Here is a 23,696-nt window from a genome sequence, read left to right on the forward strand (position 1 = left end):
CTGGTATCAAAGTTTGTTTGGTATAAGGAAAGGAAGATCTCCAGGACTAGTGTCAAGTTGCAGAGAGAGTGGGGTTTGAAACAAGTTGATGCCCTGTTTTATCTTCTCGCTGGTTGGACTGCAACCGCTCAAAGCCACAAAGGCTCTTTTCCTACACTACCCATAATGATGGTCTCGTCGCCATTTCCTGTGCATTTAATGACTGCATTGCAGTGGGTTTTATATATGCGGTTCCTCGTTCCAAGTCATTCATTGGTCCTGTTAGGCCTGAATCCTTGGCTTCGTACCTCTTGACTAGTAGTGACTAGGTCATATGGGGGTCAATCACAACTTCCAAGGATTGTTTCCCAAGCATCAATTCATTCCTTAAACGATCGCCTCTCCTGCCGCCCTTCACCATTTTTGTGGCTCCGTGCCTTGTGGAGGCATGACCTCGACATCTTGCTCCACTCTCTTTTCATAGACAGTCACAAGGCCTGTTGGAGTCAACAGCACCACAAGGACACGGCGGTATTTTTTTCCCTATGGTGGTCTTCCTTACTATCACTTCAGTTGGTCTATTTGAACGGCCCTGGCTCGATGCCACGAGCAAGCTCGCCAGAACTGTCCGTTTTGAAAGCCCACCTTGAAACCCTGCTTCGATGTTTCTGTAATAAACATTGACGATTAAACGGGTAACTCATATTCCAGTGAGATTGTCGAGTCCATAATTTTCATGCGATATCGATGCCGCGCTGACGCATATCACCGACTTAGTAAAACACAGGTCCAGTCATTGTCAATGACACCATGCACTGACATCCATCACCACGAACCAATGACCGACAGGAAGTCATTGACGTTGGTTATCTTTCGATGGACGACCTGTAGCTTTGATGACTCGTTGACAGACTTTACTTCCGCGATGCGGTTCCCCGTCATCAAGAGGATCGATGATTGACGCTTGGCTCGGTCTAATGGATGCGAAAGATTTTTTAACTCTGACGGCGCACATGTCAGTGATACACCAACAACTCCAACTCTTTCAAGCCCTATGGATGGCCTGGAAATCGTCCTTGAACCTGTTGAACGAGCAAATCAAGTGGGGCAGGTCTAGTCTATTCAAAGTACCATGTACACAGGCTATATATAGATGGTTTGGAGTTATCTGAAGTCGGTGATAAGCGCTAGCATCCAACCAGATTGTCGATCTTCCAATGATGATCGGCGGTGTAAGGTAAGAAGGAGAGTTCATATGATTACACGAATACAGCAACAACAGGCAATCTAATGGGTATCCGGTGAACAAGACATCGCATTCTGATAATATTCCCTCGTCCGTTTAGCTACCTTTCGCCTACAAGATTTTCCGATGTTCCTGTCCAAGCGATTGAGTGATTGAAGATGATGGTATTAGATGCTACTCACAGGAGTATGAGTCGTCTCATGGTCGACGTGTACGTAGGCACGCTCGACGTTCGGAAGCACCTCGATCTTATCCTGCAGCTGTTGGCTAATATCGTGTGCCTTCCACAACGGGGTAGTAGCATTCATGACGATATCCACTTCGACGATGTAATCCTTGTTGAAACTGTCAGTGAACGCAACACTTCAAATGATTAGATCAATGGCACGCACAGGTCCGCTCTGCGTCATTAAATCAAGTCAATATGTAACCGTACGCAATTAGATTCAACACTTACGTGGTACGCCCGTACAGTATCGATTTTCTCAATTTCGTCGCTGAAGGTCATAGCTTTGTATATGATGAGTTGCAGGAAGTCGTGTGGCGCAGACTTCCCGGCCAAGAATCCAAATTGTTCATAGATAGTGTGACTCCAAGCAATGATGACTCCAGCGCCAATCTGTAGCGATCACATGAGCGGAAGCACATGGGGGTATACGAATGAAGCGCACGATGATAGCACCAGTAGGGTCCAGCCCTGTTTGACATGTAAGTTTACAAGAAATGCAAGGATTAAAGTCACGAACACCATCGTAATCTACTTCCTCCAGCAGACATCAGAATACCTGGGAGTATGATCACTTCAGGATACCAAAGGAAAGCAGAGAGTCGCCATACCAAATCCATTAATGAAAAGATCATTTCGATGGTCCTCCCATAAGACTTGCACTTGGCTAGACTTTGATCGGAGGGCGAAACAATATAAGAAGAGGACAAATTTGACCGCTATTTGAATTGAGAATTAATTAGTGGATTGCAAAGGGCTTCAATGCGGACTACGCACCAAGCGCTGCTGCGACTGCGATGATGGCCTGGATATGAAAACCGCTGTCCTTCTCTTCAGCCATAATTGCGCGGACGGATTCGACGATAACAACCAAATTAACCGAAGCCATGCTGCGAGAATGTTAATCAAATCCCAAAGACTTTTAACTGGACGAACAGTGAACCTGAAAGAAAATTAGATTATTTCTCGCTGAGTGAATAAATGAATCACCGTAGACGATATTTCCGATGGTTTCAACTCGAGAGCCACCGACAGGCCACTTGTTAATATCCATTGACAGCGCTTTCTTGTGAGTCCAGTATAGGAAGATGTTACTTCCAAAATCGAAAGTAGCATCAATCCCTGTGGCAATGAGGGACAAAGAGACGGAAGACACAGCAGCATATACTAGTGTGGAATAATCAGAGAAAGTAAGAGGGATATTGCAAAGACATACGCTGAAGTACGCAGAGAATGAAGTTGGCACAAAGACTTGCCCAGACTGCAACCCTAACCTGAAGTATGATCAGTTTAGCAGGGTTGGGCATCCCCACAGCAAACCCTTACAGAAAAATGGAAATGTGCTTCATCTTCTCTCGCCTCTTGTGTATGTTCTTCCATAGGCTTTAACATAGATTGGATGAGCTGATCGTTTACCCTTCAGCACGACATCGAAACAGTATGTTGTAAGAGAAAAACTGACATCGTTCTGCTTTCTATGAAAGCTTTCGAGTCCTTTGCCAGTCCTGCGACGACGACGAAGCTGCGAGAGCTCGTCGTCTGTCTTGAGACCAACCCGGATCTTGTATGGGTCGGGAATATTGCTACTTTGGAGTCTGGGAGCCACCTCGATATCTTCACCCCTCCTTGAAACTTGTCCATTGGAGTTCTATGATTACGCTGCGAGTGAGCGTTGATTCAAGGACACCTGAAGTGAAACGGTCACCTTTGATGGTTGCCTCAGGCTAACCGAAGTTGAATTGGGATTTGACATATTCACAGATTGAATAAATTGATAATGTTCAACGCTGCGAGATGTGAAAAATGTGATGTTGCAAGTACCCTCAGGCTTGTCTACTCGTCGTGCTGGACGGACTGGTGTCAGACCAACGCTACACTGTAACAATGAGTAAGTGAATATTTGCGAACCTCTAGCCAGGGCAGTTGTAAGCAAGGTTATATGTAGGCGTCCGAGTTCTCGACGGAATACGATACTTATATGTATGGCAGCACTGGTATGCCACGGTGAAGCCTTCGAATGAGGTCATGTGGTGAGAAAAAAACAAGCCTATCGGTGGCCGGAAAGTTCTTGGCTTACATATGCATAGCTACTAGTTAAGTTCCGAGCTTGTCGATAAGCAGCTTTTTGGCCTCATGGTAGAAACAGGCTACGATTCGTCATTAATGACCTTGTTCTTCGTTCTTGCGATTCTCATGTGCGTGTATCTGAGTTGCATGTATCCTTTGCCTGCTCAAGTTCTTATTCAAATAGATTCGCAGGTTTAGGATGGTGTTTCCTGTCGTCATGCATGGGAACACCCCTGCTTCGTTCTTTATCTGACTTATGGAACCTCATGGTTTTGTCTGGTTCAGTCACTGAGACTGCCAGCTCGAGAAGACGGAGAGCACTTGGAGAGGATAATGTATGGGAGATGACAGACTACAGGAGAGGACCGTGAAAACACCCTCAAAGATTTACAGCTACGGCATGGGGAATACTATGGTCTTGGACGTGTCTTGCACCCAGATCATTTACTATTTTTACCCATTTGCACCCCAGGATCATGCATTATGACCGTAACGTGACGACACTTGGGCTGTGTTGCAGACCTATTCACAATCATAAGGCAAGGTGTCGCCAGCTCCGGGCAGACATAAAATTCCCCGCGAAAAAACCGTGTCTGAGACATGTTATTCATGTCAACACCTCACCTGTGGTCACGATTCGAGTTTGAACCCGTGGTTTGGACTGGAATTATTGCGCGAACGTCATCGTCAACAGGTTTCACCGTCACATAGATCTCTGTCAGCAGCTACTCTGCAAAGGTATAAAAACCCGTCCTTGCCTTTGCGATCCTTACCCACATCTTTTCCTGCTTTTTATCCATCAGATCACTCTAGCGCTCTATTTAACGACTTTCACGAACGTTTTTCTCTAAATATTCTCATAATGCGCTTCCTATCCCTCTATATCGTCTTTGTCTCGTTCTCACTTGCTCTCTTGCTTTCCGGGGGTGTCCAAGGCATACCCGTCAGTGTCTCCAATCCCAATGCACCACCACGTCATGGTGAGCTCCTTCATATGCATCATTTTACCAGCATTCTTTGACCACTTTTGCCATATAGCGGAGGTGCATAGGGACATCAGCGTCATCTCTTCCTTGGTTGATTTGATATCGTCCATTCTTGGATCCCTCAATCTTCCAGTGACAGCAACAAAACAGGCACAGGACACGCTTGACAATATACGGAATGTGACGGGTGGACTGCCCTCCTTGCCAGCCTTACCAATTCCACGGGGCGCAGTAGACGCGGTCAGCGTCGGCAGTTCTTACTCTTCTTCGTCGACTGTTCAGGCAAACTCGACTGCTTCCTCCTCTCAGGCGTCAATCGCCACCGCATCTGCGTCGGCTGCTCATCAGCAGGCTGATGTGCACCCGGGTCGTGGACGCCACAATCACCGTCGTGATACAACCCCAGCATCTGCCCCGTTGTTTTCAGGCTCGGTTTCAGGCTCGGCGCACGCCACATTGACCAGAGTTTCCGGTTCGGTGCGTGCCACCCCGGCCAGCGCCTCAGGAAAGCCTGCTCTTGCTGTGCTTCCTTCTCTTCCAGTATCGCTCCCCGTCCCAAAGCCTTCTCTCCCTGTATCACTACCCATCCCAAAGCCTTCTCTCCCGGTGTCGGTGCCTGTCCCGATTCCTTCTCTCCCAGTATCGCCACCTATCTCCGCCCCGATTCTCGCCGCATCCGGCAAGGCCTCTGGTACAACCAAAGCCAAGAGGACCCACCACAGATAGTAGCACACCTTCCATAAATGCATGGCTGGCCTCCGCTGTAGGGACTTCATCGTGTTGAGCGAATTGTGGGTCCGCTCCATGTTGAATAGTTTACCTCGCGTTGTAGGCCGCTATGTTATATGGTTGAGACTCATGCCTAATATATAATCATTTGCGCTGTAACATTTGAATCTTCGATTAAGCATAAACTTTCTAGTAAGATCTTACGCTGTGACCTAGCCTGAATACTAAGTCCCGCCTTTGGAACGGACTCAAGAGTATGATAAAACAAACCGTCTCATCTTACCTGCTCGCTCGTTCCTTAGATCTTCCAGTGCATATATACCAGGAATGTTTGCATTCAGTCTAAGGATGATGATAACAATAACAGTAATGAGAATGAACGAGAGGTGGTGCGCTATGGCAGAGTATGAAAAGAACATGTGGTGCTAGATATGAGAGGGACAGAATCCACGAAGTCGTAGTCCTCCAAAGGAGGGTGGCCGCCAAACCGTGTAGTCTCTCGTACTTCAGATGAGGGGAAGTACGGTAGCCACCAAAGCAGGGTCGTCTATCGTATTACCTGCCAAAGTATCGTGGACCTCTGCGAGTGAAATGTCTTGTCCTTCAGATAAGGGAAGCACGGGTGTCACCAAAGTAGGGTCCTGTGTCTCGATAGCAGAAGCATCGTAAGCCTCTGCCGGTGTGGTGTCTTGTACTTCAGATGGGCGAAGCACGGGTGCCACCAAAGCAGGGTCATCTATCGCATTACCCGCCAAAGTATCATGGACTTCTGCGAATGCAATGTCTTGTCCTTCAGGAAGCACGGGTGTCACCAAAGGAGGGTCCTGTATCTCACTAGCTGCCCGAGGATCTGGTTCTGGGGTGTCTTTGGTCGCCTCTGTTCGCGTGATCTCTTGTAATGAGCTATCGGACGTTATCGTGAGGGTCTCGCGTGAACTGGCAGTGGGTACTCTCATAGGTGAAGCAGAAGCAAAACTTATGGAAGCCTTGCAAGCGGCTGAGTAGGATAGCTGAACGCCATCATGAGCTGCTAGCTTCCCACAAATATCGTCCCAATGCCTCTTGCAGACATCCTGTCGAGCAAAACTAATCACAATATTAATGATGAGATGCTTATTTGAGAGTGGGAATACGCACGTTTTGCGACAACGAGGGCATCCAAATAGCATTAGTTCGTGATCTAGATGTCTTGCTGTCTTGATATGCTGTTCATAATTGCCAGGACGGATGACCAAGCCATCTTTAGAACACATAAAGTAATCCCCATCGTATTGCCCACATCGATTCAACACGGGTTTCTGTCCCAAGGGTTGAGAATGCGACCTCACAAAACTGAAAGTACACTCACAAAAAGCGGGTCGTTGACTATCTTGCCGGAACCTATTTTGATTCGCTTGACGTTAGGGTCTTGGAGGTCTTCCGCAACGCGCTTTGGTGCTTGAGGGAGAAACGAGGACGCAGAGCTCGCTTCGGATGGCTGTTGAGGGAGAGCAGCAGAAGCAATTAGTGGTGGGTTTGGACCAGCACGAGTGGCATGTGAGAGATCGGTCACTGCAGTGAGGCAATGACCATGTTGTCCTGCTTGAAACGTGTGATGCACAACTCCAGCATCTACACCAAGCAAAGATACGTCAGTTGCGTTGAAAGAATCAGGACCGTGCGATGAGGGGTAAGAAGTTGATTGTGTCATCTGGAGGTAAGAAGTAGATATAGTTAGAAACTGTGGGCATTGAAGCTGGGAATACATGTACCTGAGCCAGCAGATAATTGATAGAAATGTTATGAGAATGGGTATGCGTTCGAAGTAGCAGTAGGTGAAGCGTGCAAGTGATGGAGGATGAAGGTTACTGAAGCAATATTTATATCGTCGTCGCGCGCTACTGTGAAGTGGCCTCGAGTTGTGTCGCCACTGTGGGGATCTGTGGACGACCATTGTTCATTACATGTGACAGTGGCCTGGTTGCTCGATGCGTTCAGCCTTGCATCCATGCTTTAGTTGTTCATTCTTGTTGCAAATCCGTAGTACAAAGACGGGAAGTAAGTTGTGGTTGCGCATGTGCTGTGGATCTTTGTGCCCTCCCGAGGGAGGATTACAACTTGTGTTTCTGGCGCCACGAATAGTTGAATAATCGCGAACGTAGATCCAAGGCCAAATCACATGAGTGATAAAATCTATCAGATCTCCGTAAATTATGTCAGTGCTTGAGAGAAACAGCACACTCGATGACCTGGTCAACAAGAAAGGCCAAACCTATGCGAGGTGCAATATTGGACGATGCAAAATGATGTACACCTTTCATATCAACTTGTAAACGCGTAATTTATGAGACTGCTCACCAGCTGCAGCATCCGATTCGAGAAGACTCGAATGTTCTCATTGCACTTCTGAGTCTACCATACAATTTGAACCTGATTTGAACTAATTTCAGTTTGTTTGACTGGACCGTGGTGTGTATTACGTAATGATACTCTATCACTAACAATTTCGGTGCTTCAGCTGTCCTGCGATAGGCTCCCTTGCAGCATGGTCTCACACATTCATTCAGACCTTGTGTACGTTTGGAGAACTGCGGTGTTTTTGAAAGAGGTGACGAAACTTCACCCCATTCACAGTCCGATTGGGGCACTATTAGACTTGGAGGAGTAATCGATCAATTATATACTTCTAATGTATACCAGGTCATGATCAGCAGTTGCGATGTATTATATGAGCTTCAGTCACAGCTGTTGGGTTCGTTGTGCCAGAAAATGGGTCCGAGTGAACTGGAATGCGACTTACGACACGCCCAACAGGAAAACCCCTGTCTCAAACTTGAGGATGGAATATTTATGGTCAAGCAGCTCTTCGTGATTTCAAAGCAGAAGACCATCAATCTTCAACTCGTAGATTGTGATTCTACCGTAAAAATCAGAACTTTCCTCGAAAACGAGTTTCATGCTCTGAATTCCCTTCCCTGGCAATCCGTCACTATGGGTTATCAAGTCGAAAGTTTGACGCCGGTTTGCATCCTCTGGGTGGATATATGTCCATGTCTGCCATTCGGGCCTATCATCAGATGACTCTGAGACCTCGACTCTACATTTGGTTCCGACAAATCCGCCCTGGAAAATGATTGTGATACGCTTGGGTATTGCTGGTTTTTCGAATATTAGATGGATATACTGCCCAGGACCCTGCCCATCTCCGAAGTCAGTGATGTCTCCGAACAAGGGAACATTGTTGTACCTGTCGCGATGTCCAGCACGTCTCTGGGTTATTGTCCGTCAAGTGTTTCTTCCCCGTGGATTTTTCCAGCGTGGAACTGACTCTGGTAGTCAAAGCTGTGAGGACTGAATTGTTGCTCTGCAAAAATCACTAACTTGACATGCTGCGTATTGGTTGATATCAACGATACATAGCTGTTATCCATCGATGGGCTCTTCAAGATCCAAGAGCAAACTGTTGTGTTATGCGCAACAGAACTTTGAATGAAACTGGCAGATTATTCTCACGCACAGGAAGATATCAAATCCCCTCAGTTCCGGCGCCTTAGGCCTAAGTTACCTTTCAAGCATCCTTTTCAATGACTACAACATCATCATCGATACCCGCTTGGCTTTCCAGAGCATTAGCAAACGATTCTCGGTTTATCTCCGAAACTGTTTGCTCCGCATTGTCTGAACGAGAATATGCTCGCGATCACATGCGGACTCGATCTCTCGCGACAGAACCACAGTCTACGTCGCTTCTTGCGCGCAGCCAACAAGCGTTGACTTCTGCGCTGGGAAAGATAGATCCAGTCGCACACTACTCCATCACGATAGCCCATCATCCAGACAATGTAGTCGCTAATCGGTATTCTAATATCCACCCATATGATCGGACCCGGGTTGTTGTAGGCGATCTGAAGGGCAGTCACTGCAGCGTCGGAGCTGAGGGTAGCAAGGGAAGGTATTTTAATGCAAGCTGGGTGCGGGAACTGTACGGCGGGAAGTTATGGATCGCTACCCAAGCACCCCTTCCGCGCACAGCGCATGTGTTCCTCAGTGCCATCGTGCAACCAATTTCCACTCCTCCAGCATCTCTCAATTCTCCCCACATGCATTCTCCTAGTCGTGTGCGGACTATCGTTCAGCTTACACCAAATATGGAGAGAGGACGACGGAAAGCTCACATCTATTTCCCCTCCACCCCTGGACAGTCAATGGTGTCGAACCCAGATCCGACAAGCGATGCGCCTGCACTGAAGGTGACATTAATAGAGAGAAAGCGAATAAACGAAGCCTGCTGCGTGCAGAGCAAAGTCTCCATCGTTCCTGTCACCTCGACAAATCCGCAAGATGCTGTGGTATTCACCCATTTGCTGTATGCTGCATGGCCGGACCATGGAGTTCCTGAGGATGAAGACCAAGCCACCCTTCTCGCTTTCGTTCGTTTGGTGGATTGCGTTAACAGGGATACTTCTGCACTCGTGTCATCTCCGGAGCCGAAGCCGGACCCAGACCCTCCTATCATGGTCAACTGCTCCGCTGGCATAGGGCGGACCGGATCATTCATTGCGATATCATCACTGTTACGCGCATACCATCTTTTGAGTAGCAACCCGTCCCTGGACACCTTAACGCCTTCCCCGCAGCCTCTGTCCTCTTTTCCTGCCCCTCCGCTAGGTACCCTACCAAAGGAGCTTCAGGAAGACCTGATAGCACAGGAGATTGATAGCTTACGAGAGCAAAGGCCTGGGATGGTCCAGAGGGATGAACAAATTCATCTCATATATGACATCTTAAAGCAAGCCTTTGAAGGGAGAGGTGCTGTTTGATCATGCACTCGTTCGGTATAAGCACGTAGCAGCTCTAAGTTAGAGTAGATGAAGCCTTGAAGGTGATGTCGGTTACGTTGGTCCATGCTTATTAGTTTACCTGTAAATGTATATGCCGCCGGATGTCGAGTCCAGCCCTAAATCTATACCCACGGCGTTAATTAATAGTTGACATGTTTTCTTCTCTTCATCCAACTTTCACTCAAATTCGATTTGTGGACGGTGTTCCGCGTTTCCACGTGTCTCATGGCGCAATTGCAAGACGCTGACTAACTTGGAGGGTAACTCTTATCTATTAATCCTTCCAGTATATGATAAGTTTAGCTCGCCGACTTTCCAGTCTTTCTCGCCAGTTCTCTACTGCAACTCCAAGAATGTCCTATCCATCAACAGTTCAAGCTATCACAATCTCAAAGACGGGGGGACCCGAGGTCATTGAGAAACGCGCGATTCCTTTCCCCAAACCACCCTCAGATCATCTAGTCATCAAGGTAGAATCATTACCAAGTTCCTATGCGAGTGTTAACTGTGCTGCGCTGAGTAGGCCCAATATTTCGGTGTCAATTTCATCGACACATACTACAGGCAAGTGTCCAAATGCCCAAGCATCCCATCGAGCGCCGTTAAGTGTGCGACAGAGAAGGAATATACCCAGTCCCTGGATTCCCATTCGTGATCGGGAAGGAAGCCAGCGGTGTAATCGTCGCACTCCCTACAGACGAGTCCGTTTTGAACAACCCAGATTACAAGAAGTGCGGGTACAAACAAGGTTCCCGCGTCGCATTCGTACGGTGTACTATCTATTCACTTCCTTGCAATGACTCACAAGCCTACAGGATTATCTGGGAGCACATGCAGAATACGTTTCTGCACCTTGGAAAACGGTGTACGTGATTCCTGAATCAGTGTCGACGTTGACGGCCGTCTCGGCCCTCGTGCAAGGGTTGACGGCTATTTCCTTCATGGAAGAAGCATACAACGTGCAAAAGGGTGATATCATCCTCATTCATACTGCGGCGGGTGGTCTTGGACTGCTCATGACCCAGCTGGCTAAGTCGCGAGGAGCGACTGTGATAGGAACGACCTCGACTCCAGAAAAGGCCGCCCTTGTAAAAGCTAACGGCGTGGACCATGTGATATTGTATAAGAACGAGGACACGGTTGCGCGTGTCCTGGAACTTACAAATGGGGAGGGTGTTCATGCAATTTTTGATGGTGTGGGTAAAGACACGTAAGAAATCGGACCTGTGGCTTCTCTTATTTGATTTGACTTGAAATTTGCTGCAGGTTCGAGTCCGACCTCCTAATGATTAGGCGGAAAGGCACCATTGTTTCAGTGGGTAATGCTTCGGGGCCCGTTCCACCATTCCCTCCCATCAGGCTCCAGAAAAAGAATGTGAAGCTTCTCCGGCCTACGTGCGTTTAACCACTGCATCATTCAATTTTATGTTGACGATTGGGTATTCTAGTATGAACAACTACACATACACCCCTGCAGAGGTGCTCTACTACGGAAATGCCCTATTCTCCCTTCTCGCCAACGGCACCTTGAAGACGCAAGTCTTCAAGGAGTATCCGTTTACTACCGAGGGAGTAAGACAGGCACAGACTGACCTGACAAGTGGGAAAACTACAGGAAAACTTGTAATCAAAGTCAGCGATTGATCCGGGACGTTGTACGATGCTTGCCATGTGTAACAGTGTAATCATAGTAAGTTATGTATTGAAGGAGCGGATTTTGAAATGATATGATATTGACATATTGCCCTCGCACAAAGACCCGGAATCAGTGAAGACTCGCAGGGAATTGAAAGTTTCATATAGTATTTCTAACAGATTTAGTGTTTAGATGCCATGTTGGCCCTTGGACAGATAGTCGTTAGCTACCTAAGTTTCACGAAGTGATGAGACTATGGATACAAAGAAAACTTTGGACCTTTTCAATGGAGAGTTGTTAGGATAGTTCAGGGGGGAGGGCAAGGGAAACTGCAGTACGGTCCTATAGGAAAGGGACGTCATTGCTCGTTATTTGAAGTTTATACGCTTCCACTGAAGTCTAGTTCCGGAGAACGATCGATTACTCGAAATAATTATACGGTATTATTTTACAGAAATCTAAAGATACCCAATGATCTAGCGCCTATAACCAGTACCGTAGCCAGACAAGAAGGCGTCGTTACTGTAGTTAAAGACAGAACATCCGCGCTGGACAGTCTGATTGCAGGAGAAGCACCAGTTGTTAGTAGAATTGATCGTAGTGCCCTGAATGAATCTGTGAGCAAGAAATCATACGTTCTGTAAAAAGAAGCTCACAAAAAGTTCTTCAACAAAACTGTCAAACGTGATGCTCGTGTTGCCGAACATCTGAAGTTGACGGAATTGGCTGTCCTCTGTACCGTTCTTGAACTTCATGCTGACCTCGTACTGACCCTGCGAGTCCTGCGACAACTCGAGTGCAATGACAGAAGCATAGTTGGCTGTGAATGGGTGTCAGTCTGCAGTGCTGAACTCATTCACTGTTAACACTGACGGATACCACCAATATCAGGGTCAGTCACGGTAGCGTTGGTGACGTTAAACAGACTGATAAATGGTTTGTAATCGACTTCTTGAATATTCATCTTGACTTTGTTAGAAGTCTTTGTCATGTTGCCCAAGGCCCAGAAGATCTCCGGGAGGAGTGTGCGAATAGCAACTACAGCAAAGTTAGCGGAATGCATTTTTGTAATTAAATCCAGATTTGCCTTGTCCGATGCTACTTGGTTCAGAATCGGTGAAGACATTGCGCTGGACCCAATCAGCATAATAGCGAGCTTGCTGGAGGAAGGTGGGAGGTAGGGTCTCATAATAGGTCCGGTTGTAGGTGTATTGGACATTGACATGGTCGTATATCTGCGAGACGATATGAGCTCAGTCTGACAGTATTCAAATGAACCCTTACATTCCACTGCACAATTTTGTCAGAAAAGCTTTCACAAATGCAATCAGGTGACATACCATGTTCGTGAAGTTGTTACTAACGCCCCCCAAGTAAGGTTTCAATGCAGTCAGGAAGGGTGCAGCAGTAGTAGACATGTTTATAAATGCAGACGAAGCATAAAGTCGAGTTAAATGATCTTGGAAATACTAGGTTCCCGAGCGTTATGAAGTGACCTCCCGAAGATGCGATAGATTTCATACCTCGCAATCCATCCAGCTCGTGAGAGACGGACTCTGCCAATACTCCAAAGATTGCACTGCAGCCCATTAGTTGAAGGACTAGCGAGAGCTGTGTCTGACTTGCCTGGAACATATTGATATCCTCCAAGAGGAGGGAGGAACCGTTGTACCATTCGCCAAAGCTATCGCTGAATTTTGTGTGGATGGGTAAAGACCCTGAAGCAGAGCATACGCGGAGTTCAGAATAACATTTCCTCCACCAGCATCTGCGCGGACTGTCAGCTGATCGATATTTGCGACGTCAGTGCTGATATTCTGAATAAAGGACGGCGAATCGGGGTTGAGATATGTATTACGAAGGAAATTTCCCAGTTCAAATTCTTGTTGCTAAATCTTCGTGAGCGAGACTCAGTATTATGGCTCAGAGCTCCCACCTCTCCAAGAGGAGTGATGTATGCTTGGGTAGAGTTATATGTCGTTGGGTCTTGGTAGTATGCCGTCCTGTCTCCGTGGCGGGCCAAAAGAACAACACCGATAAGTCCCGCTGCGGTAGTAGTATTGACCATGGTTGGAGCTGTTGGATTTGTAGAGATCAGGTCTTTAGCTTCACCGTTATCCAGTAGCTCTTTATAGCACGTTAACGTGCATAGCAGTTAGCCCATCTTCAGAATAGCGTTATTTGAGTCGAATGCCGCAGACAATATGAATACCGCCACGCTTAGTATAAAACCTCGAGTTAGTATTGATGGAGCTCCAAGCACTAAAAATATAACACTAAGTTACCGTACTAGAGCCGCCATGCATGTCACACAGCGATCAGGTTCAAGGGTCGCGAACTCACGAACACTGCCCGCTGTGGCACGCCGGCAGATGTCAACGCGCAAGGACACAGCACGACCAATGGACGCTAATGCTATTCAAGTTGCTACTGAACCTCCGGTTTCAAGAACTTCTGTACGAAGTCCGGCCGGGGGAGAAGTGCAGGAAGCAGGATCTATTCCAGCACTAGAGTGTTTCGTGCATAGTGATAAGGTGTTGCAGTACGGGTAGTGGTAATCTGAAGAGGCAGGAATAATGGGGGCAGGAGGTTGGTCTTTTAGACGCTGCCACGATAGTACGTATAGGCTGATGGCAACGCGGAGGAGTCTGAGTCCTAACGCAATATCTTGTCAGTGACTGCAGAAACGAGTTGCGAGCATGCATGAGATATAATGCTGTTCTCGGCGGAAGCTGTGGACGTGGTACCATTTACCAGGCAATGTAGCCATGGTTTCCAATAATTTTTGCTGTACTAGATGGATTTCGTACAGATTAGGCCATAAAAATTATAGGTTGTAGCCAGTGTAGTAGGTGCGTGGTGCAGGGTTTGGCCAGTGGGAGCATAGCATTAAAGTCAGGACTCAGGAGCTAGTGAGCTAGAGCGGGGGTCTCAAGTGTTCGGGGTCCTAAAGTACACGTCAGGTAGGCATGTAGAGAATATAAACACAACAGACAGGCATCAAGTTTCCTCCTCCTCTAGAGCGCTAGGCTGGCGTGTCCACTAGTACTAGTGGTTGCGGAGGTGAATGATGAATCGATGAAGGTAAAAAGCAAGAACAACTCAGAAATGGTTGAAAGCTTGATGAGGGCGAACACCATCGACACCGGGCTGCGGGAAATGCCGCCGCCCGCCCGTGTGCTTACATATCGTAAATCACGCTAGGACAATGTGCACGTTTAAATAGCAGTGAAATTGAGATACCCGGTGGACAGGTTTGGAGCCAGTCTACGAGGAGAAACACAGCCAACCGCCTTTGTGATTGTAACTGGGACAATGTCTTAGATATCCTCGCACTGATTTTGCTGTAAAACAAAACACTTTCGTCACCTGCAATGGACAGCATCAACCATATGTAACCCCGGAGGAACCAATTTCTGTGCCTGGATATACCTGACTCGTCGCCAGCTTCCGAGAGTCTTATTTGGAATAGACTAACCACGAGTTCGAACCACCCAACCGCTAGCAACGTGCTGTCCAGCTGGTCAAGAAATATTCTCACAATCCCCTCACCGCTCCCAACTTGGGGCAGTGCAAACCCATAAGTACCCCGCTGTTTCTATGCCTGATCTTCACCAGGGCGCCGATAAATTCTGCCAAATTGATGGCTCAGAGAAAACTGGACTCGGAAGGCCATGATGTGCAGAGAGCGGTAGGCCCATGCAAGTCCCGAATTCCCTCAATTTCCCTATCCTGCCCAAATTAATAGTCAGTTCATCCGTGCGTGATGCTCACATGGGTTGTGTTCTTACCAGGATGCTAGCAGGGATGAAGTTTGAGAGCGATCATGGGCGCCTTCCACCTCTTAATGTTTATATCTTCCTGTGTAGGTATAGCAAGCAACAGCATGTCCCTTTCAACTCCCCATGCCACAGCATATAATCTTATAGTGGTGACCTCTGAGCGGCGTCCACCGAGACTCGTCTTCGAGGAGAGTCCACGGTAGACCATAATCCATGAGTTGAAAATTGGAGGTCACGGCCTTGCTCTGAAATGACGAAAAGCTGGCTTGAACTCGTCTGAAAGCTCACTAGATTCAACCAGCTTCGCCTTGGGTTGCATTTTTGTATATATAGCCAAGTAGCGTGTAAACGTGAAGTGCCAATGAAAAATTGAACAATACTTCGGAACAAGAGCCGAGCGCCTATCGGGATTCGGATGCTAATACAATCAGCGGCTACTAACTTGAAGCCAGTTTTCCTTTCACCCCCCACGCACACTGCACACACACGAAATCTGTAGCCACATCACCATTCAAAATTTATTCGAATGAGCGTCTACACATCTGTCGTCATATCCGAATCCAATATCAAGTATGGCCTCAGAGTTCAGAGTCACAGTATCATCAGAATGACGCATTTTGACACGCACCGCCCACCGCAAGCTGTAAGTCGCACTGTAGAATAGGAAGGTCATATGACAATCAGACAACCGAATGATAATTGATCTTCACCCATGGCTGAAACTCATCAGTATAGAAGGCCTTTGGACCGCGAATGATGGAGCCTCCGAGACCGGAAACATGGCCTGGTCGATGCTTGGCCGTACTTCGAGACTCTACGACAATGCGCTGCTCGTACATCGCAGATATCAAACATAACGCCGTGTCCTCAGATGTGCCTTTCTACCAATCCTGCTCATGTTGTGACTCCATCCTATCCAGACATGCGGACTCAGGCAGGCCCAGGATATGCAGATGTTGCTTTTGCGTTGAGTTTACGAGCCGAAGCAGTGTAAAATGATGCCCTGTACAACGGTTCGACGGTGTTTCCTGGAGTCGATGGCACTAGTAAGCAAATTTTGGCCCTCTAGGCGCTCATCATATCACCCGTCCATCCGGGCCGGAAAGTTATTTCTTGCAATTGGTATCATCTCATTACTCTTCATATCTGCGTATACGGACACTAAAAGTCTATCAGTAGGGTGGCAAAGGCACGTCCTTGCGTTAAACGACCAATATTGCGGAATGGCATTTCCTTCAACTTGATTGCGTAGTTTTGGAAAAAGGACAACAAATGTCAATTCTCAATAGTCGGAGGCGTCATGTCGGGCCAGAATATACGACGGGATGTTGCAGTGTATTAAAGGAAATCAATTCAAAGTGTGAGTACTCACAAGGAAATGCAATGATAATATTCTTGCCCGTGACGCTCGAGTCTCCTTGAGTCGGATGCTGGTGAGCCATTTCTAAAATAACGTGTTTAGAAGGTGATACAGGACGTGTACATCGAGTTTTCATCGCCTATCGCACCTCGCATAGGTTTGTTCTTGGGTACTGTTGCTGACCAGTTCACCGAGACTGTTTCTCCCAAAGGATCCACATGACTTATGGAGACCTAATGGATCTCATCACTCATGCGAAATTGGCCTTGGATCTACGATTATTCATCTATTTGCAGAGCCAGAAACATATGTTGTGCTGCTGCGATCGGATTGTTAGCATAAGGAGGGCACAAACATCCACAACCCATCCACAACCCACTTCTCGTCTTTGCTTTGCAGACTTACAACAAGAATGAACAACTCAAGCGTGCATGCAAAGCTGAACACATCGCTCCAAAAGACCATCGTCCTCTTTAGTAAATAATGGTGGTCCACAGGACATCTTCCCTCAAAGGAAGGTCCCTGCAGTGGAAACACATCTCGAGGACAACTTCAAAGCGGCGGCGCTGGACGAGCGTATAAATATTGCCTTCTGTGGCCTTCATCCTCCATCCCTAACTCACTGCACTCACTGCCACTGCGAACACGCGCACATCCCCTTAACATTGAAATCAACTATCTGCTCATCCAGGTACGTGTATCTCCAGCTTCAACGCCTACATTTTTAATCAAGTCTACTTCTTATTTCTAGATGAACCAATCCGCCACCCATGCCTCCTCATCGAACGGTTCCGATTATTCCAATGGAACCCAATGCATGCCAAACACCGGCATGTATATGGGTCAATTTCACTGGCCCCAGCCCGCATGCATTCTTCATTCAGGCTATGCCCCTGCACACCCCCACAACCCGTACGGTGTTCCAGCTAATGGGACGCATGGCCCATACGCACCCATCACGCGTTTGCCTGGTGTGGGTGCAAGAGTTTCGCATCACGCGTTCCAACCGAGACAAAATGGTTGTCACCCCCCTGCAGTAGCCAATGTCTCGTGTGCCACTCATGTTGGTCCATACCCACCGCTAACTACTGTTGCTCCTCCCCCACAACACCCATCTGCGCCCCTCCTGTACTATCAACTCTTGCCCTCTATTTCTCTTCCAGGAGTCACGAACCCCTACGTTCTACCCATACCGCACCAAGGATGCCACCACCAGCATCACGAGCCTGGGATTGCAGCAGGACCTGCTTCCTCATCTCTCCCTCAAGTACCAAAGCGCACTGCGGAAGACCTAGACCGCGTCATCAAACGAAGAAAAGTAGTCCCCGGCGGGATGAAGAACGACCCGTTGTTTGTGGGTTTTCTTTTCACTTCGTGAGGTCGCATTCTCAAACCTTGGTACAGAAACCCGTGCTAGATCAATTTGGTCAACCCAACGGGACATTCACGTGTTCTAGGGACGGCATGGTACTCAATTCTGAAAGCTATCTCAGGCATATCAGGACGCAAAAACACCTAGGCTTCAAACTAGAGAAATTCAAATGCTCCGATTGTTCCAAAACGTGCGTATCCAATCTCTCAAAACCAGCGTGCCTCGTCATTAATATTGCTGTGATTAGGTATACGAGAAACGATGCGTACAAGAGACACCTCGTCAATAGCAAGTGCGGACGGTCGACAGCTGTATACACTCCTCCGTCGTACTCGGCTAGTCAGAACTCGACGAGTTCCGCTTCTGCCACGCCTGCGACAGCAGCACCTACCATGGCGTTGACTCATTCCTATGCGCATCCCATGCTCTCCACGTCGATGTCCCAGAACGTGCAGATTGCATCCCCAGCAGCTGGTGTTGCGCAATCGTGTGGAATCCCTGGCTCTGCGAATCCTGTACTTTTCTCCCAATTACCATGGAATGACATGGTCACAGAACCTGCTGAAGAAGTTGGCGACGACGCTCATTTTTGGGAGGCCAATGAGATCAAGGACGTTCATGAGATGTAGTTATATTTCACTTCTGTTACTGACTATTTTCCTTGTTTTATCATCTGCTGTCATTCATTCATGTATGGCCTTTCTACCACTACACACATTCTTTCTATTCTCATGGTATAGCACACTTTGCATTCATTTGCACTATTAGAATCGCTATTATCGTTATCATTATCATTATCATCATTATGGTGACCTGATCATTCGTTGGTTATAATATACACAGTTCTTGCATGCTAGCTGGAAGGTCTAAACTAAAAACGAACGATCAGGTGAGATAAACCGAATTGTGTCATCACCCATGGCCAGTCCCTTCTAAAGACGAACCTGACAAGGTCATCCGTATTGATTAATATCAGAAACGTCGACACATTTCCGCCATCAAATCTCGAGGGGTTGTTCAAGATTTAAGTGAAGATCCGAATATGCAATAGGCACGAGCCTCCATAAGGCGGTACAACACGAGCTAATCTATTTAAGAGGGAGCAGACCCGCAATTCACTCAGTCCCTTCGGCGAAGGCTAGCTATAGAGGGCGTGTCATGAAGGTTGAAAGGTTCTGGAGCCTGGATAGTAAATACTTGCGATGAATGGGAACGCGGGGGAAATACGTAGGACTGCTGTAGACACTAGAGTATGTATAGGACCACCAATAGTAGTAGCTTTCGTGCCAGCCTGGCGGTATGAGTAAAGTACCATCGCGGAAGCATACCTCGGTCTGCACGCTATCAACATACAACAATAGGCACGCTGAACATCACTGCTGACGATCTTGCCAGATTTCAGAAATGAGTCGGTCTGGCTGCACATCTTGATGCCCGAGGTCGCACCACCGAATTACATATACTTCGATTGAAAGACTGCAGTTGCCTTGAGAACTTCGAGTCTGAAAGCAATCATACAGGCATTTGATGGTCGGATGAGCATCTCAAAACAGGAACACCAAAGTTTTTGGGGTGCAACCACGTCTCAGAGGAATTGGTACTGTCTTTATGTGCTCTCATAAATCAGCGGCAACAATTGAATCTCACCTAGCCTGCTTTTCGGCAAATCGTTCAGTCGGATAACAGTTATTCAGGGTCGGTGCTAGGTATAAAATTGACAAAGAATCAAATGATACACTCGATATTTCAACAATAAAAGCATTGTTACATGGAGCTAACAAAATTGATGTTAGCAACTGAAAGGACGAATGGTAAAGATTAAAAACTCACACATCCCGGCAACTCGACCAGCGTGTTCCATGTGCCATGCGGCTCAAATCAAGTTCTGGGTATCCTCTGGGTATCACCAACGAGGTCCAAGGAGTATAAAATGCATGTCGGGAAGCGGGAGGTACCCAGAAAAGGAGCTGATGACCGGGTCCCATGATCCATCCATCAGTCCGCAGCAAGAAAGGGGTTGAATTAGAATTATGGGAGGTGGGTTCGAGCAAGTCCGCGAGGTTGGACAGGGCGTGTTCCAGGTTGGACGAGAAACAAATGAGGTGATCGTTACAAGTGTTGATCAGCATGATACGGCTTTCTTGGGTGAGACGTGTGGTACTTCGATGCAGGGAAGATGTGGAGGAAGCTGGCTCTCTGGGCTTGGCGGATGGCTGAGTTCTCACTGCACTCCACATCCGCAAAGTCATATCCTCCGAACCAGACGCGATGCGAGTACCATCCGGTGAGAACGAGACTGACAAAACTCCTTCAGTGTGCCCCTCCAAGGGCTCACCCAATGGCCGTCCGGTCTCTGCATCCCACAGCCTCACAGTGTTATCCTCCGAACCAGACGCGATGCGAGTACCATCCGGTGAGAACGAGACTGACGAAACTCCTCCAGTGTGCCCCTGCAAGGGCTCACCCAATGGCCGTCCGGTCTCTACATCCCACAGCCGCACAGTGTTATCCTCCGAACCAGACGCGATGCGAGTACCATCCGGTGAGAACGAGACTGACAAAACTCCTTCAGTGTGCCCCTCCAAGGGCTCACCCAATGGCCGTCCGGTCTCTGCATCCCACAGCCTCACAGTGTTGTCCCAAGAACCAGACGCGATGCGAGTACCATCCGGTGAGAACGAGACTGACAAAACTCCTTTAGTGTGCCCCTCCAAGGGCTCACCAAATGGCCGTCCGGTCTCTGCATTCCACAGCCTCACAGTGTTATCCCAAGAACCAGACGCGATGCGAGTACCATCCGGTGAGAACGAGACTGACAAAACTCCTTTAGTGTGCCCCTCCAAGGGCTCACCAAATGGCCGTCCGGTCTCTGCATTCCACAGCCTCACAGTGTTATCCCAAGAACCAGACGCGATGCGAGTACCATCCGGTGAGAACGAGACTGACCAAACTCCTCTAGTATGCCCCTTCAAGGGCTCACCCAATGGCCGTCCGGTCTCTGCATCCCACAGCCTCACAGTGTTACCCATAGAACCAGACGCGATGCGAGTACCATCCGGTGAGAACGAGACTGACCAAACTCCTCCAGTATGCCCCTTCAAGGGCTCACCCAATGGCCGTCCGGTCTCTGCATCCCACAGCCTCACAGTGTTATCCTCCGAACCAGACGCGATGCGAGTACCATCCGGTGAGAACGAGACTGACGAAACTCCTCGAGTATGCCCCTGCAAGGGCTCACCCAATGGCTGTCCGGTCTCTGCATCCCACAGCCGCACAGTGTTATCCAAAGAACCAGACGCGATGCGAGTACCATCTGGTGAGAACGAGACTGACCAAACTCCTGCAGTGTGCCCCTCCAAAAGCTCACCCAATGGCCGTCCGGTCTCTGCATCCCACAGCCTCACAGTGTTATCCTCCGAACCAGACGCGATGCGAGTACCATCCGGTGAGAACGAGACTGACAAAACTCCTTCAGTGTGCCCCTCCAAGGGCTCACCCAATAGCTGTCCGGTCTCTGCATTCCACAGCCTCACAGTGTTATCCCAAGAACCAGACGCGATGCGAGTACCATCTGGTGAGAACGAGACTGACCAAACTCCTCCAGTGTGCCCCTCCAAAAGCTCACCCAATGGCCGTCCAGTCTCTGCATCCCACAGCCGCACAGTGTTATCCTCCGAACCAGACGCGATGCGAGTACCATCCGGTGAGAACGAGACTGACGAAACTCCTCCAGTGTGCCCCTGCAAGGGCTCACCCAATGGCCGTCCGGTCTCTACATCCCACAGCCGCACAGTGTTATCCTCCGAACCAGACGCGATGCGAGTACCATCCGGTGAGAACGAGACTGACCAAACTCCTCTAGTATGCCCCTTCAAGGGCTCACCCAATGGCTGACCCGTTGCTGCATCCCACAGCCGCACAGTGTTATCCAAAGAACCAGATGCGATGCGAGTACCATCCGGTGAGAACAACACTGAGGTGACTTGGTCGGTGTGCCCATTAATTATGGCCTGAACAACTGTCCAGTTCAAATCGCGGCCGGATGCGAGACGAAGGTTATTTGGAAACTTTGTCGTAAATTTGGTACTCATGGTGGAGTTGACGGGCGAGAATGGGAGCGCTGATAGATACAGATGCGGCGTGCTGTGCAAAATCGTGCCACCAAACACTTGGATGAATCTTTGTACATCCATCGTGGAGGACCGCAAATCTTCATATCCAGAGTGGCCCTGTATTTATCTATAAGCTGTTCATCCTGCATCGCATTGCAGGTATGTGCTCACCTTCAGCCACTTGGCAATGAGTGGAAGTACGGTAGCTGCACCTCTGAATGCATTGAGAAGTCCAAGTGCTTCAATCCAGAACATCAGTCGTTCATCGTCGAAGAGTGATCTTATTTCCCTTGCGAGCTCATCGTCAAAGTCCGTTGTTCGGACATGCGCAGCCCAAAATCGACAGGAATAGGAGAGATGTGGGGAAATAGATGTTTTGATTCGTTGAGGCAACCCCGTGTCTTGGGAATTAGGGAGGTACGACGACTTCAAATCACAGATATTGAAGCGAAGGTCATGTTCCATCACTCGTAGTGATGCAAATGCAAGGTCGCGTTGGACGCTGGACACCTCGACGGAAAAGTCTCCGCTGGATGACTTGTCTGTCAGGAAGTCATGGAAAGATGCGTGAAGAGGTCGGACAGGAGTGCATAAGTTAGTAGTGCCGCTGAGGAGGGACCCCATACGTTTAATAATGTCCATGTTGTCATGCTTGGTTTGGTCTGGAAAGTAGTTTCGCATTATACTGAGAGAATTGAAAGGGAGTGGTTCAGCTGTGCCAAGTATCTGTCCCATCACCGAACGAAACCCTGCGAGTGCTTCTTCGTACTCGTCGTCATCATATTGATCTCTTTTCATAATTTCTTTCAAAATGACCAGATACATATCGTGCAATAGGTTTTTCTGTTTTCCGGCACTGCGGTTCACAAGAGCATTGAAGCGAGGCATTGGGCGTACACCCGGAGGGGTGTTTTTAATGTATTCGCACGCGAGACGCGCCCACTCGAAAAGTCCTTCAGCTTTCTTAGCGAGGTTTTGTAATTCTCTGTCGTGAAAATCCGATAGGCCCTTCAGCTCCTCAGATACGAACGTGTGAATGTCGCGCTCCGCAACTTCCGACGGAATATCGTCCATAGACAACCGTAAAATATGATGAGCACCTTCAAACTCCTGTTCTATATCGTGAAGCGGACGAGAGGTGACGAGAATCCGAAAGTTGGAAGGGAGTTCGGTGATTTGGGGGAGTCCTTTGTCCTGAAGTCTACCGGCAAGGATGCGGAGGAGGTTACGCCGCGTCTCCACTCCACCACTCTCATCCAGTGCTTCAAGAACGATCAAGACGGGCCCTACACTTGACGCAGATAACTTCTTTAGCGGTTCCATGAGAAGTTTGCGCCACTGTTGGATGATGTCCGTCGTATTCTTGAGCGAGTTAGCATTC

At 48.2% G+C, this 23,696-nt stretch overlaps 10 protein-coding genes across 10 annotated transcripts; 4 read left to right on the forward strand and 6 right to left on the reverse strand.

Annotated features, from left to right (window-relative positions):
- Positions 1–1,120: 1,120 nt before the first annotated feature.
- EDB93DRAFT_1168830 (CDF manganese transporter) lies at positions 1,121–3,382 on the reverse strand. The gene is given in 14 exon segments (XM_041450278.1): positions 1,121–1,357; positions 1,408–1,560; positions 1,618–1,626; positions 1,683–1,844; positions 1,897–1,922; positions 1,972–2,010; positions 2,063–2,170; positions 2,229–2,341; positions 2,424–2,429; positions 2,441–2,618; positions 2,668–2,725; positions 2,778–2,855; positions 2,914–3,099; positions 3,157–3,382. 14 exon segments carry the CDS (start codon positions 3,202–3,204, stop codon positions 1,337–1,339), a joined length of 1,185 nt encoding a protein of 394 aa, XP_041304025.1. The 5' UTR covers positions 3,205–3,382; the 3' UTR covers positions 1,121–1,336.
- A 998-nt stretch (positions 3,383–4,380) lies between these two features.
- Positions 4,381–5,230, forward strand: EDB93DRAFT_1106842 (uncharacterized protein; the record flags this gene model as incomplete). The annotated part of the gene is made up of 2 exons (XM_041447663.1): positions 4,381–4,498; positions 4,557–5,230. The coding sequence occupies 2 exons, from the start codon at positions 4,381–4,383 to the stop codon at positions 5,228–5,230; spliced, it is 792 nt and encodes a 263-aa protein (XP_041304026.1).
- Positions 5,231–5,555: 325 nt separating this feature from the next.
- Positions 5,556–7,092, reverse strand: EDB93DRAFT_780345 (uncharacterized protein). The gene is made up of 4 exons (XM_041457444.1): positions 6,985–7,092; positions 6,582–6,923; positions 6,371–6,531; positions 5,556–6,319 (listed from the first exon to the last, which is right to left on the reverse strand). Exons 2-4 carry the CDS (start codon positions 6,921–6,923, stop codon positions 5,740–5,742), a joined length of 1,083 nt encoding a protein of 360 aa, XP_041304027.1. The 5' UTR covers positions 6,985–7,092; the 3' UTR covers positions 5,556–5,739.
- EDB93DRAFT_780356 (uncharacterized protein) lies at positions 7,079–7,628 on the reverse strand. Its single transcript, XM_041457445.1, has 2 exons — positions 7,571–7,628; positions 7,079–7,484 (listed from the first exon to the last, which is right to left on the reverse strand). The coding sequence occupies exons 1-2, from the start codon at positions 7,580–7,582 to the stop codon at positions 7,173–7,175; spliced, it is 324 nt and encodes a 107-aa protein (XP_041304028.1). The 5' UTR covers positions 7,583–7,628; the 3' UTR covers positions 7,079–7,172.
- A 113-nt stretch (positions 7,629–7,741) lies between these two features.
- EDB93DRAFT_780416 (galactose-binding domain-like protein) lies at positions 7,742–8,710 on the reverse strand. The gene is made up of 3 exons (XM_041457447.1): positions 8,594–8,710; positions 8,460–8,541; positions 7,742–8,407 (listed from the first exon to the last, which is right to left on the reverse strand). Exons 1-3 carry the CDS (start codon positions 8,641–8,643, stop codon positions 8,087–8,089), a joined length of 453 nt encoding a protein of 150 aa, XP_041304029.1. The 5' UTR covers positions 8,644–8,710; the 3' UTR covers positions 7,742–8,086.
- EDB93DRAFT_780390 (protein-tyrosine phosphatase-like protein) lies at positions 8,666–10,227 on the forward strand. Its single transcript, XM_041457446.1, has one exon. The coding sequence runs from the start codon at positions 8,797–8,799 to the stop codon at positions 10,030–10,032; it is 1,236 nt and encodes a 411-aa protein (XP_041304030.1). The 5' UTR covers positions 8,666–8,796; the 3' UTR covers positions 10,033–10,227.
- EDB93DRAFT_1168842 (uncharacterized protein) lies at positions 10,131–12,030 on the forward strand. The gene is made up of 7 exons (XM_041450279.1): positions 10,131–10,313; positions 10,373–10,523; positions 10,577–10,617; positions 10,671–10,818; positions 10,869–11,263; positions 11,320–11,448; positions 11,502–12,030. Exons 2-7 carry the CDS (start codon positions 10,407–10,409, stop codon positions 11,695–11,697), a joined length of 1,026 nt encoding a protein of 341 aa, XP_041304031.1. The 5' UTR covers positions 10,131–10,313; positions 10,373–10,406; the 3' UTR covers positions 11,698–12,030.
- A 135-nt stretch (positions 12,031–12,165) lies between these two features.
- Positions 12,166–13,757, reverse strand: EDB93DRAFT_1091735 (phosphoglycerate mutase-like protein; the record flags this gene model as incomplete). Its single annotated transcript, XM_041446380.1, has 9 exons — positions 12,166–12,294; positions 12,346–12,509; positions 12,563–12,727; positions 12,792–12,924; positions 12,974–12,979; positions 13,030–13,158; positions 13,213–13,268; positions 13,323–13,578; positions 13,626–13,757. The coding sequence occupies 9 exons, from the start codon at positions 13,755–13,757 to the stop codon at positions 12,166–12,168; spliced, it is 1,170 nt and encodes a 389-aa protein (XP_041304032.1).
- Positions 13,758–17,243: 3,486 nt separating this feature from the next.
- On the forward strand, positions 17,244–19,237 carry EDB93DRAFT_1303180 (uncharacterized protein; the record flags this gene model as incomplete). Its single annotated transcript, XM_041454712.1, has 5 exons — positions 17,244–17,307; positions 17,329–17,522; positions 17,583–18,185; positions 18,236–18,393; positions 18,451–19,237. The coding sequence occupies 5 exons, from the start codon at positions 17,244–17,246 to the stop codon at positions 18,830–18,832; spliced, it is 1,401 nt and encodes a 466-aa protein (XP_041304033.1). The 3' UTR covers positions 18,833–19,237.
- Positions 19,238–19,891: 654 nt separating this feature from the next.
- Positions 19,892–20,522, reverse strand: EDB93DRAFT_1211169 (uncharacterized protein). Its single transcript, XM_041451044.1, has 2 exons — positions 20,034–20,522; positions 19,892–19,977 (listed from the first exon to the last, which is right to left on the reverse strand). Exons 1-2 carry the CDS (start codon positions 20,450–20,452, stop codon positions 19,968–19,970), a joined length of 429 nt encoding a protein of 142 aa, XP_041304034.1. The 5' UTR covers positions 20,453–20,522; the 3' UTR covers positions 19,892–19,967.
- Positions 20,523–23,696: the final 3,174 nt, after the last annotated feature.

The sequence above is a fragment of the Suillus bovinus genome (genome assembly GCF_016758785.1).
Source record: "Suillus bovinus strain UH-Sbo-P2 chromosome Unknown EDB93scaffold_66, whole genome shotgun sequence".
Taxonomy (NCBI): Eukaryota; Fungi; Basidiomycota; class Agaricomycetes; order Boletales; family Suillaceae; genus Suillus; species Suillus bovinus.

Bases quoted from the DNA above. Each gene is read 5' to 3' on its own strand.
- EDB93DRAFT_1168830 (XM_041450278.1), bottom strand. From the start codon at position 3,204: ATGTCAAATCCCAATTCAACTTCGGTTAGCCTGAGGCAACCATCAAAG. The intron at 2,856-2,913 runs GTCAGTTTTTCT...GTAAACGATCAG, and splicing joins TTCATAGAAAGCAGAACGAT to CTCATCCAATCTATGTTAAA. The intron at 2,619-2,667 runs GTATGTCTTTGC...ATTCCACACTAG, and splicing joins CATTCTCTGCGTACTTCAGC to TATATGCTGCTGTGTCTTCC.
- EDB93DRAFT_780345 (XM_041457444.1), bottom strand. From the start codon at position 6,923: ATGACACAATCAACTTCTTACCCCTCATCGCACGGTCCTGATTCTTTC. The intron at 6,532-6,581 runs GTGAGTGTACTT...CCCTTGGGACAG, and splicing joins TAGTCAACGACCCGCTTTTT to AAACCCGTGTTGAATCGATG. The intron at 6,320-6,370 runs GTGCGTATTCCC...TATTGTGATTAG, and splicing joins TGCCCTCGTTGTCGCAAAAC to TTTTGCTCGACAGGATGTCT.
- EDB93DRAFT_780416 (XM_041457447.1), bottom strand. From the start codon at position 8,643: ATGGATAACAGCTATGTATCGTTGATATCAACCAATACGCAGCATGTC. The intron at 8,542-8,593 runs GTTAGTGATTTT...TTTGACTACCAG, and splicing joins ACCAATACGCAGCATGTCAA to AGTCAGTTCCACGCTGGAAA. The intron at 8,408-8,459 runs GTACAACAATGT...GGAGATGGGCAG, and splicing joins CGTGCTGGACATCGCGACAG to GGTCCTGGGCAGTATATCCA.
- EDB93DRAFT_780390 (XM_041457446.1), top strand. From the start codon at position 8,797: ATGACTACAACATCATCATCGATACCCGCTTGGCTTTCCAGAGCATTA.
- EDB93DRAFT_1168842 (XM_041450279.1), top strand. From the start codon at position 10,407: ATGTCCTATCCATCAACAGTTCAAGCTATCACAATCTCAAAGACGGGG. The intron at 10,819-10,868 runs GTACGGTGTACT...ACAAGCCTACAG, and splicing joins AAGGTTCCCGCGTCGCATTC to GATTATCTGGGAGCACATGC. The intron at 11,449-11,501 runs GTGCGTTTAACC...TGGGTATTCTAG, and splicing joins GTGAAGCTTCTCCGGCCTAC to TATGAACAACTACACATACA.
- EDB93DRAFT_1211169 (XM_041451044.1), bottom strand. From the start codon at position 20,452: ATGACTTTGCGGATGTGGAGTGCAGTGAGAACTCAGCCATCCGCCAAG.